Genomic DNA, 13,453 nt, shown 5'->3' on the forward strand with positions numbered 1-13,453 from the left:
CTAATCTGAAGCAAAAGGATTTTACATTAGGATATTTTTATTATTTAAGTCTTTAGAAAACATCTGTAGGCTACTGGCGCTTTAAACAAACCAGAAACCAATAGGCTGAAGAACGTGTATAGGCTACTGAAACATCAAGAATTTAAATATCAATATCTCCACAAAACCCAAATTGTTTCTGGATAGAAAAAAAAGGTTCTTCACTGAACCTAAGAATCGCCGAAGAACCTTTATATTGTGCGGTGCGCGCGCCCGTGCACACAGGCACAGCACATCTTAATATATTGCGCGGTCACGAGGCAGACACTCTCAGTCGGTCAGCTTCGGCTGTCAGTAGTAAGACGCGCGCCACGGCGATAGATACAAGCGTTTAGACACCAGGCGTGCGTACATGTGCGTGGTGAAATGCTGGATTGACTACCACTGAAGATCTCGGGGATCAATGGCGCGCGGCTTTGAGATCGTTTAAAATTTATTGGAAGGGAGAGTGTGAGAGAAAGGAAAGAGAGAGAGGGGAAAAACAGTGTCTTTCAACAATGGAACTTACAATGGAAAACATTGGGAATCTGCACGGCGTGTCACACTCCCATCAAACGGGGGACTTGATGAACTCGCCTCACGCACGACAGTCGGCGACACATAGGAACTTGGTGTCATCGCACGGGAGGTCAGCGATGGTGTCCAGCATGGCCTCGATACTGGACGGGGCCGGGGAGTATCGCACGGACCATTCGCTGTCCGGTCCTCTCCATCCAGCGATGACCATGTCGTGCGATTCGAGCATGAGCCTGAGCAGCACTTACACCACCCTGACGCCGCTGCAGCACCATTTGCCTCCCATATCCAACGTCTCAGAGAAATTTCACCACCACCCGCACCCTCACGCTCATCACCATCCCGCGCACCAGCGTCTCGCTGCCGGGAACGTCAGCGGCAGCTTCACGCTGATGCGGGATGACCGGGGCCTCGCGTCCATGAGCAACCTATATGGCCACTACTCCAAAGACTTGTCCGGGATGGGACCACCGATATCGCCTCTTTCCAACGGCCTTGGGTCTTTGCACAACTCTCAACAGACTCTGAGCGCGTACGGTCCCACCGCTCACCTGGGGAACGACAAGATGATTTCCACGGGAGGCTTCGAGACCCACGCTGCGATGCTCGGCCGGGGCGAGGAGCACCTGGCGCGGGGATTAGGGGGCCACGGGGCGGGCATCATGTCTTCGCTCAACGGCATCAACCACCATCACAGTCACTCACACTCTCAGGCGAACGGTTCGGTGCTGTCGGAGCGGGACAGGCAGGCAGCAGGAGGCGGCGGACAGGGTGGTGGGTCAGGGCAGGTGGAGGAGATCAACACCAAAGAGGTGGCTCAGCGAATAACGGCGGAGTTAAAGAGGTACAGCATCCCACAGGCCATCTTTGCACAGAGGATCTTGTGTCGCTCTCAAGGAACTCTCTCGGACCTCCTGCGGAATCCCAAACCCTGGAGTAAACTCAAGTCAGGTCGGGAGACGTTCAGACGGATGTGGAAGTGGCTGCAGGAACCCGAGTTCCAGCGCATGTCGGCCCTTAGGCTTGCAGGTGAGTGAAGGTCGCTTAAGTTTCCTCGAGTGAAAGAGGTAATCAAAACAATCTCGCAAAATCTATATATTTTACTCCTATCTCCTTCCATGCTGTTGAAAAATGTAATCAATACACTGTGAATGAACCCACAGACATTCTTTGTTCTTAATAGTTGTTTGATTTTTCACAGTTCACCTTAAAGCGTCTGTTCCTATTCAGAAAGACAATAAGAGACGATAATGATTAAAACATAGAATCAGGCCGTGTATCCGTAAATTAACAAAAACAAGTATTTTAGGGACATCTAAAATTATTCTAAATACAGGTACATAATTATTATGGACACTGTCAAATTATTAGCATGTGTTTAAGACTGGAGGCAGGGGAAATCAGTTAGCCTGTGTAAACTATTTTACTTACCATACACCATCTGTGGCCTATTGCAGGTGTTTAGGTTTGTTGAAATAGTGTATAAGTGTATAATAGTCAATAGTGTAAAAGTAAAAACGGATATTTATTTTTCAAAATATTCCTTTCTGAAACATTTGATTCCATTGACTTGAAATGGAATGGACTTGGAATGGAACAAAAATTAGTTTTGCATCTGTCTGTCTCCTACCCCAGCTAAATTTCTTTTCCTTTTACTTCAAACTAAAATAGTGCGAATTCAATACGAATGTGCAGTCTTGCCTTAAAATGTCTACACTGAAAAGCAAATGTGTAAAATTGATAAGAAAAGGTGTGTGTACTGAACATTACCTTTGATAACGGTTGGCAGAGAGGCCGCTGACCCGTCCAAACCTATCACCTCACGTCGTATTTCAGTTGTGGGTTCAATTAACCAGGATATAGTGGCATATTTTAGTTCCAGTCAATGCCCCGTTGAAAAGCACTTAATGGAATGTAAATTGTTCCTTTGCGCATTTAAAGTTGTTCTGGTAAATAAAGATTTAAACGCTATTCAATTGTCCTCTTAAGTGCCGTTGCTGTTAAAGCTAATTGGGCATCGAGATTTTTTTTCTTTCACACCCTATTAAAAGGAAGTTACCCTAAACACAAGACGAACTCTGTACTGCTACAGGTATGACTTAGAGGTGTAGTAACTCATTGTCTTTCAGGTAAACTTTAAAATGCGTCCATATTAAAATCAATATATAGGCCTATATAATGATATATTACATATAAAATATAAACGATTTATTTTGAAACACCTTATATTGTAGCTTTTAGTAGACGTATTGTTTGTATGAACTATTGTTAAACTCCAAAACTGTAATTTGACAAACACCGGCATTCTTTCCAATAAAATAACACCTTGCACGTCCTGGATCTATAGTAAATTTAGCTCAATGAGGAATTACTATGATATGCAAATAGCAAAAGCAAGTGCATTTAAATGAGCCATTATGCACTGCGCGCATGTAGAAGTTGGGGGGTTGTGTTTCATAGTGAGTCTGGGAATACTCGTTCACTACATCAATCAATAAATTCAAATTACTATTCCAAATTCATCACAGTCACAAAAATCAATGCCGTGGCACTGCTTGGCTAATGTGAAAATGCCCGTGTCTGTGGGATCATTTGGTATTGTTCTTCTGGGGCGCTGAAGCGTCTTTTTTTCTTTTTGGACAGTAATGCTAGTTAAAAAAACAAACAATGAGAATATTTTGGAATATTTAAAAACGACCAAATAAGCAGCATATATATATCATATCAGACACATCAGCGCGTAAATCTGACAGAAAAATTGCAATCCTCAAATGCTGCGCAATGCGCAATGTTTAAAGATTGCATTAACGATGAAAAACAATTCGTCTCAGCATCTGTGCTGTATTCCACACTCCATCTCAATGTATTTGGCCCAATCAATACGGCGATCAATAAAGATAGCCAGTACATCTATCAATTATACCGGCTCAGCACTCTCTCCCATTGGACTCTGGATTTACCTACTGTTTCGTTTAGGAGGAAGGATGTAGATTTTACTGTGTATAATATGGAGACTCTCCTGCAGAGAAGGAAAGAATAAAACAGTATGTGTTTATATACGCAATGCACCACGACGATGATAAATTTGCCTTTTTCCTTATATATAATTCCTTATATTATTTAAACTAAAGGCCTGTTCTCTAAATTGCTTGCATAGCATTCATATGGGAGTTCTACCACCACCTTGCCCTTCTGTGTGTGTTTTTAAACCACTTGACAATTTCTGTTAAACTCTACAGATAAGAATTAGTCTCTCGCATGAAATTGAGCGCAATCAATCCATGTTATATACACACTTTAACACTTTGAAGTGTAGTGTTTGCTTTTCACTCAACATCATCATCCTCATCCTCATCAAAATGACTTCCAGTCTCGCCTCCAGTTCCCAGCCCACGAGGATGGACGCAATTGATTTAGGATTAGCGAATCGAGGCATTTTCAGGGGGAGACGGGCTTTGGCAGGCCAAGAAAATGATCGATGTTGACCTTAATAATTGATAGAGCCAGAAGTGAAAAATGAAGATGCGGTCACCTGTTCGGTAAACAAATGCATGGAAGCCGTTTATTTCAAGGTATTATTTCAGCAAATTTCATGACCACGCCTGCATCTTTAAGACCTAAGGTTTGTATATGCCCCATGTGACTAAAACGGCCTCGCATTATAGTTTGGGTCTATATAGCAAGCAGTGAATTTGTATTGATTTCCATTGCTCGGTTTGCTATTTCAATAGCTTGAGTTGAACCAAATGGGAGAAACTTCACTTTCGTCCCCTCCCCCTTTGGCCTACTGCCTTATTCTAATTTTAAAGATGGAGTTTTTCTATTATGCGCCTTATTTGGCAGTCGACTTTTAAACGTATTTTCCATATCTAATGTTTTGATAAGGTTCGTCTTGCTTGAACCATTTTGTGCTCTACTGCTAGCGAAAGGTCAACTATTTAAAAAAAACATAAAAAGGTAAATCTAAAACGCTGAAGTTCTACTTGATATGTTTAGTGTCAATCTACAAAAACAGTAAGTTTGTTCTTAGGTAGTACTTCTGAGGAAAATCGCGCAAATGGGTAACACAAGCATAGGCGTCAATTTAGTCAACTGCGACTTATCTGTAATAATTTTTGTTGGTAATTAAACACTGCTCAAAAAAGATTTTATGCCTATACTTGTATATAAAACAGTTAGTGCTGGGCAACGATTAATCGTGATTAATCGCATCCAAAATAATTGTGTTTATATATTAAATATTTTCAAAATATATACTGTGTGTATCTATACATACATAATTAATATACACAGTACACACACCTATATAAACAAAAACTTATTTTGGATGCGATTAATCGCGACTTATCGTTGCCCAGCACTAAAAAAATACATACATACTAATAAAAACATTTATTATTTACAAACAACGTGGACATGTGCATACCAGCTAGAAATGCAGATGTTATTGCATCTATTTTTAGATTGATGTCCACATTTGCCAGATGTTTATTCTGCTGATGTTTCAACCTTGTTTGCAACAGTAAATGCCATTATGACAGACAACATAGCCTACAGTATCTTATGCAATACCTTAAACCAGCTCTCTACACTCGTTTTTAAAAATAATTGAGGACAGAGTAACACATGTACGCGCCACCATAAGATCTAACATTGTTGCTCTATAATGCGTGCAGTACTGTCTCGGCGAGCTTAGATTTTCATGATCAATCTCTGTGCTCGCCCGCCAAAATGGATCGATAGGAGAGAGTGACCTTTAAATCAAATTGCTAAGAGACCGTGCCGCCTAGGAGGAGAGCATCAAAGGGTTAAATTGCATTGCGTCACCACTAAATTTTACCAAGGGGGGATTTAATAATTTTATCTTAGCTGATATTACAGAACAACGCCTCCAACTCGATTGAGTCACGGCACAAAGCACTTGGGCATGTAGTAAATATACTTCACTTTCCGCCTTATCTGATGCATCCTAGTGTGACCTGAAAGCTAGTTCCGCTATACTTTTTCTTGTGTTCCTTTCTAGTGCAATATATTTTAAATTAATAAATTAATTTGCATATACATTTGACATAACGCAACACACGTAAATTGTCTATCATAATCGCAAAATATGTGACCCTGGACCACAAAACCAGTCTCAAGTAGCAGAGGTATATTTGTAGCAATAGCCATAAATGTATTGTATGGGACAAAATGATCGATTTTTCCTTCTTGCCAAAAATAATTAGGATTAGATATTTTGTAAATTTCCTACTGTAAATATATCAGAACTTAATTTTTGATTAGTAATATGCATTGCTAAGAACTTCATTTGGACATCTTCAAAGGCGATTTTCTCAATATTAAAAAAAAAGAAAAGATTCCAGATATTTAAATAGTTGTACATCAACCAAATATTGTCATATCCTAACAAACCATACATCAATGGAAAACTTATTTATTCAGCTTGCAGATGCTATATAAATCTAAAAAAAAATTGACCCTTAAGTTATGACTGGTTTTGTGGTCTAAGGTCATATGTGCATTGTTACATACATGGATGCACAAGATTTTATTGGCAAAAACAGCAACAAAATCTAACCCTAGTGCATAAAATGTTCAAACTAGCCAGTGTGGTCAGATTCAAACCACATGTTCCCTCCAGAGCCTGAGAGACTGGCTGGTTACTGACACATCTTGAGGCATTAAGGCCCATTTAACAATGTAGTGACTCTGTTGGTGTGCCATTACACCATTTACAAAGAATTGAGCCCACAACATGCTAAATTAGCCAGTCAAACCAACTTGTAACAGCTGTGAAACCCAAAGCCCACAATGTTTAGTTGCACATCATCGTCAATATTTTGAAATATTCCTTAAAGTTACAGTATTATAAATAAAGACCATAATAGGGTTCCACAATGGGACCACCTTCTTAAAAAGCCCCTACAATAACCATTTTTGCTGTATATGGTTCTTCTTGGAGATGAAAAAAATGTTTCGATGTCAGATCAGATCACCAGTACTAAAGAAAAAGCTAAAAAATGTTATTCTGGCATCAGGCTGTAAAAAAACTTTTTGGTTTTGACTGGAATCTTTTTTTTTCTTTTTTTGTAGAGTGTACTAGCTGTGCATGTTCAATGACAGCTTGAGTCCACACAAGAAATGAAACGTATTGATCAATCCTGTGGTATTTTCAGAGGTTTTAAATGTTCTTTCAAGACTTTGTGGAGGGTGTTTGGTCTCTCAACCCTTCAGACCTCTTAAACTCACTTCACTGTAATTGCAGGTCAAGCAGTCTTTACAACCAAACACAAGCCGATGTGTCGATATGCCTATAGAGTGGACGTTTAACTTAAACAACAGTTTTATTAGACTGTTCAATTATTGATCTCCTGTGTTATGATTCCGTCAACATTAATGAGAGTGTAGGAAAAGCTTAGTTCTTAAAGACAAATGTTTTGAGCACTTAACTTGTACAGTAGTTAACCCACAGGTTTGGCCCACCTTTACCTCGCCCACCATGGCTAACTCAGCAGAAATGGCCCCTGTCAAAACATCGACCTTTGAGACGATTAGCACCAAGTCACGCTGATAAAACCAGTGGACATCCAATAAATCAAATCAGAGGGAAAGATAAAATCAATCTGTGATAAGTCCTAAAGAAATGGTAGCCTACCAGTGGGTTGTTTTAAAGGTGAGAGACTTTTAAAAGTCATGTGCTTGTTTAGTCAGGCCACTTGATAAAGATAACAGCTGGGAAAAAAAAATAACGGAAAAAGGCGTAACCTCATTAGTAATGTTCTAGCCTCACCCACATCATACTAACCCTGCATATCAGCTGTTTACATTAGTGTTTCCCAACCCAGACCCTTCAACAGATTATGAATTCAGATTTCCACACTTATATCTCTAATTGCACTGATATTAAATATATTTAGACTATACACAAGCATACTCATGCAAAACACGCCCCTCTGTGGAATAGCTGCTGATGAAAGCAATTCATATTCATACAAGGGCAATTTCATGACACACTGACTTTTTAACCACCGCTGGATAGGCCTCTATGGGAGCCACTCCGCTCCCAATTTCAGCTCAGCCGCACTCTATGCATCGATCCTAGGCAGACTGGTCGGCTGAGCGGCGCGGCCAGCCATCGATCCTTGCACTCCCTCAGTCCTCCCACTTGAAATCCAAGAGAGTGCACATACACCTCCAGCTTTCACAGGAGACACCATTTATTTATTTATTTATTTAGACTTTGTGAAGTCCAGAACCCCTAGACTGAACCCTTGGAGTTTGGTTATTATAGTTCCAATTAGCTGTGATGAGGAACCCACGTTTAACCCTCAAAGACAAGAACCTGCCATGGGCCTATAAAGCCAAATGTAGTCCTATACTTCAAACATGTATGGCTGCCTTTGATGGGTAGCGCATTTATCGTTTGCCCCTTACATTTCACTGTACCTTCAAAGAGACGCACTGTATTCTGCAATATTAATAATTTATCATATGGCAACGATTCATATCATAAGCTTTGAACGTATAAGACTAATATCCATCTGAAACATTGAACATTGTTTGCTGGTTTAGACACTTTAAGGCAACAAAGTTCAAAAAGACTGTTGTTCTTCTTACGTTAAGTTTAATACCTGTTAGTATTACCATAGCAACAGAACGCTGATCGAACGCTTTCCATTCGAATCTTTATGTTGCCCAACATAACCAGGCCAACCTCATTAACGTTTAATATTTAGTACAGAAAAAAAAACTGTTCCCGCCTAAAAATAACTGGCTATAATTCACACCGACAATACGCTTTACTATAGTACTAAACTACATCTTCGTGTCCTAGTTTATAAAAGTGTTTTTTAATGTCTTCATTATTAAAGTTTCTGACGTAAGTTCACGTCTAACGATTTGCGATAATGTCTTGGCTTCAATAACTAACTTTAACAGTTTGAGTTGTTATTTCAAATTACCTGAAAATTAGCATACTGATCTTTCCTTATTGAGTTACACTAAATTTAGTCGAGTATTTAGAGAGAGCCTTGAGCACAATCTTGTTTACAAGAAGAGCTAACCAATTTAACAAAAAAAGGGGGGAAAAACACAAACAAACGGACGCATAAAGGCCAACTCTGTTTTCATACTTTAAATAATGTTCTCGTTATTTGACATTATTTTCAATTATTCTAATAATACTATTTTAAACTGCTTTTGTATACAATTTATATAAACGTAGTTGATGAACACGATGAACATTACAGCTAATCCACTGGACCGTACAATAAAAAATGCTTAAATCTAAGTGCTCATTGCAAAACGCACTTGTTCATAGTCGAATAGATTAAGCCTCATTTATTACAAATAAATAAGCGTTAGACGTACATTTGCGGTAAATACGGAGTAATTTAAAGACATACCTGTGGTTGGCCAGTGTCCCACATCGAGACTAATTAACACTATCATAGGCCACACATAAATGAGGTTTTCTGGACGCTTGCAGCTGTGTTTTTTAGTCATTATTCAGAATCATACTGCAGTGTGTCCTCATTTGTCATTCCCCACACTGCACAGCACGCAGTGCTATTAAATTGGTATTATTTCGAATTTAGACTCAGCGCCCCATTGGTACAAGGCAGGCCTACCATAGTTTCTGGCTCATTACCAGAACAATTTTCATGGAACTATAATTAATTAGATGAAATGAATTTCAAAAACGAATTATTTACGGATTTATCGACCGGTATTGAACACCACAGGCTTACCCAGCTATCACTGGCGTGTTGTGTGTTGCAAGGCAAGTCAGAAACTGCCCTGCTAAGAGAACATAGGAAATAGCTTTAGAAAAAGTTCGGAGTCGGGTTTTACTTAACCATCTTAAATATTTGCGTACATGAACATCAGAGTCACTTTATGAAAATGAATAGCTGAAGTGCTATGTGTCATCATACAAATAATTATATTTTCCCCCGCTTTCTTCCTTATTATTATCATTATTAAATAATGTACAATTACATTCTATCCGCGTCAATATATAAACAAAAACGGTCTCGTTTTATCGCTTTGTCATATTTTTGATCAAAGTCAACTCTGTTTTATGATATTTTACAGTGAACCAAATAGATATTTACAAATATAAGATTCAAATTATTTTTCTAATAAACACATCGTGTCATGATCTTGAGTACAAGTCTAGCAAAGCCTTAACGAAATGTCATTTTTTTTGTAGACAAGGCCTAGCTCGCAACATATTTAACTTAAGAAGGAACAGCACAATTTATTCACATTTGAAGGCATTCCTTTGTATAACAGACGTTAAGAATCTCATAGAAATTTAAATAAATAAAAAACACACCTTTTTAAAACAAGTGAAACGACCGTTGTGCTCAACCGCTGTACCTGCAACAGAAGAGGTGCCAGGTGAAAACCCTTCAATGTTTTGTTTTGAGTAATTAATTAAAATAAAAACTGTAAAAATTAAGTCTGTATAACGTACTATAATCATAAACAGCGGAACAATATTGATCATTTTGAATCTTTATAGATCTTCTAGGCTACTGAGAAAGAAAGAAAGAAAGAAAGAAAGAAAGAAAGAAAGAAAGAAAGAAAGAAAGAAAGAAAGAAAGAAAGAAAGAAAGAAAGAAAAAGACTAGCTATAAGTCTGGTTTTATTTAGAATTTGTGAAATTCATCAAACGTGCTAATAAGCGAGTAGAAAGTGTCAAAAACACTATACGAATATTTCAATTCACTCTTCGTCACTCGTTGGTTTATTTTTTTCTGTACAATATATTTCTGCTTCTGTCCCACTCTCTGCTCACTGTAGCTCTAAAGTCTGCAGCTATCGATTTTTTCCTTTTCTACGCCGAGCTTGGTTCAGTAATCAGGGCCCCCTTCCCAACCGATCGATCAATATTGATTACAAAATCTTACGCCTGTAAACCGTTTACACCAGGGAATAGCGCCAGCGACACCTGCTGGTAGACGCAGATTTTAACAGATTTAAACACAGTCTAGATATAAATATAAATATTAAAAACGCGCCGTGTTGGAAAACCACTGTCAAAAGGCAAAACAAAAGGCTCCAGTAAATCTTGCTGAAAGGTCGTCCACGTCAGATACGCTGAGGTTTGCTTTTTTCAGGCGTAGTTATTTCAGTCGAGCAACACAGACGACTCATTACTATTTAAAAGGCTTTAAAGCTTCATCATTCATTTCAGACTCAGCGCTCCGAGACACCTTTATGCGATAGGAGTAATGTTATGCGAAAACAAATATTATAGGCACGTTAAAGTACCGTCAACATTTAAGCGGTACACTTCAAGTGTACTATGCATTTAACGGCGTGTGCTTGTGTTGTGTGTCTGTGTGTGTATGTGTGTGGCTGATATGGAATCTGAATATGATGGATGCGGTCCAGGCAGTTAGACGCCTGTAGTAAACAGATTTGACTGCGAGAGGTGACGTGATCAATGGGCCTCAGCTCGGTGTAATTAGATACATGGCACCACAGTTTGGCTCCAGTCACTCCACAAACGCACACAGACAGATAAAACCCGGGTAAGACGCAGAGCTGCTGCTTTTACAGGCTACAGAGGTGGCGGAGGTAAGAAATGAATGATCCATTCAGAAAAAACGCTGAGGGAAGCAAAAGGTCTGTGAGCGCGTTGGAAAACAAACCAATAATAAAACACTGAAATAGTGTCAAAATAAATGTGACCCTGGACCGCAAGTAGCACGGGTATGTCTGTAGCAACAACCAAAAATACATGGTATCGATTTTTCTTTTATGCCAAAAATCATTAGGATACTAAGTAAAGATCATGTTCCATTTAGATATTTTGTGAATTTCCTATTGTGAATATCAAAACTTAATTTTTGAATAATAATATCCATACGAACTTCATTTGGACAACTTTAAAGGTGATTTTCTCATTTTTTTTGCACCCTCAGATTACAGATTTTCAAATAGCTGTATCCCGGCCAAATACTGTAATATCCTAATTCAGCTTTTAGGTGATGTATAAATCTCAATTTTAAAAAATGTACCCTTATGACTGGTTTTGTGGTCCAGGGTCACAAATATAAAATACATCTTTTGTGCTTGCGAGCTCCAAACGAACCAAAACATTTCTTGGCATACTCATGTTTACTGCCCTCAAGTAGGCAGCCAGAATCTCTCTCTCTCTGCATTGCCAGGACAGAAACATACAGGGAGGTGGTGGTGTGAGTTAAGGCAGTTTGAAAATACTCTGCCTCTCTTAGGTCCGTGCCCTCCAGTGGCCTCCGTTTGAAGTCGCAGACTACAGACCTGCTGGAGGGGCGTTCAGACCGAAGTCTCTGCGGACGACCCCACCTCCAAAAACAGACACATACACACTAAAATAGGATGAGTCAATACCCCCCTCGCGTCTTTGTGTTTTTTTTATTTCTCTTTCTTTCTTTTCTTTCTCTCTCTCTTTCTTTCACACAAAGACCTCTACTTTTGTATACCAGTCACTCGCTCTCCTACTGTGAGCCCAAACTGCATTAATATTGAATCAAACAGCAGTGTCTCCAACGACCAGGCTGAGGTGCTCACCGCTGGCCTGCTCTGTCTGCTCTCTTTAAAGGGATGATTTTTGACCTCCGGGGAGATAGAATGGATTTGTCTTAAATCACTATTAATCCACAGCCAAACAGGAGAGTCTGAACATTTCGACTCCCTGCAAAGCTGTTCATCTGTGGAATTTGCTCTGAAATGGGGCATTTCGGTATGTAGAGCAAACACGAAGCTAATGAATTTTTTTCTTCTCCATTTTCTTTGTCTGCTTCCCTTTCCCTGATCTGTCCCATTCAGCCTGTAAACGTAAGGAACAGGAGCAGCACAAGGAACGCAACATGGCACCCAAGAAGCAGCGTTTGGTCTTCACCGACCTGCAGCGCCGCACACTCATCGCCATTTTCAAGGAGAACAAGCGGCCCTCAAAGGAAATGCAGATGACCATCTCGCAGCAGCTAGGCTTGGAACTCAGCACCGTCAGCAACTTCTTCATGAATGCACGACGCCGCTGCGTCGACCGCTGGCACGAGGAGCACCATCACGGCCATGTAGCCAGTCCTGGCCAGCCAGGCACCTCGGCCACCACCTTCTCCAAGGCTTAAATCTAAATCCCTTTTCCCTGGGTGGCTGAGACTGGATCAGTCCAACCTCACAGTCACCCGTTGCGTGCCAATCAATCCCACTGCTGCCAAAAAATGGCGACGTTTCATGTTAAATGCAACCTTTTACTTTGGGACTGTTATGAAATCAAGCCAAACATCTCCACATGGAAAAGCACCACATAAACCACAAGAAAGTGAGCCGATTTGTGCGGTCGAGGACAAACGAGCACTTTCACAGCTCACAGCACAGAAGGCTTGTTACTCAAGCAAGGTTGTCAAAGAAAGCCACCACCTGCATCATCACTCTCTCGGGCCCACGGCGGCACAATTCCCTAATGGCCAGTTGTTTCACTGAGGCTCTCAGATCATATGCTAAGCTAATGAATTGAGAGACTAATCGATACGGACAGAAAAGCGAAGGACGCCGACCTCTACTGAAGGTGAAACGGAACGAGCTCCCACAACAAGGACTCACACGTTCGCCCAGCACAGCTCTCCATACGGTTTATTTTGCACAGATGGAAATGGAGAGCTGGACTGCGATGTTTCATGGCACTTGTGATTAACAAGCAAACCTGTCCACAACCGTCTTCAAGTCTGGAGACAAAATACTGGACCATTTTTAGCAAACGGTGCATCCTTTCTGATCTCGACATACTGCGACCTATGATATTTCAACTATGAATAGAATATTTTTCATTCCGTATCTAGGCCAAATGTCAAGACAGGTACACAGCCAAACACAACGAGGCACATTTTTAACATGT

At 40.1% G+C, this 13,453-nt stretch overlaps 1 protein-coding gene across 1 annotated transcript; it reads left to right on the forward strand.

The window, feature by feature from the left end:
• Window positions 1-536: 536 nt before the first annotated feature.
• onecut3a (one cut homeobox 3a) lies at window positions 537-12,686 on the forward strand. Its single transcript, XM_073844815.1, has 2 exons — window positions 537-1,584; window positions 12,382-12,686. The coding sequence occupies exons 1-2, from the start codon at window positions 537-539 to the stop codon at window positions 12,684-12,686; spliced, it is 1,353 nt and encodes a 450-aa protein (XP_073700916.1).
• The last annotated feature ends 767 nt before the right edge of the window (window positions 12,687-13,453 follow it).

This window comes from Garra rufa, chromosome 7 (assembly GCF_049309525.1).
Source record: "Garra rufa chromosome 7, GarRuf1.0, whole genome shotgun sequence".
NCBI classification, from domain to species: Eukaryota; Metazoa; Chordata; class Actinopteri; order Cypriniformes; family Cyprinidae; genus Garra; species Garra rufa.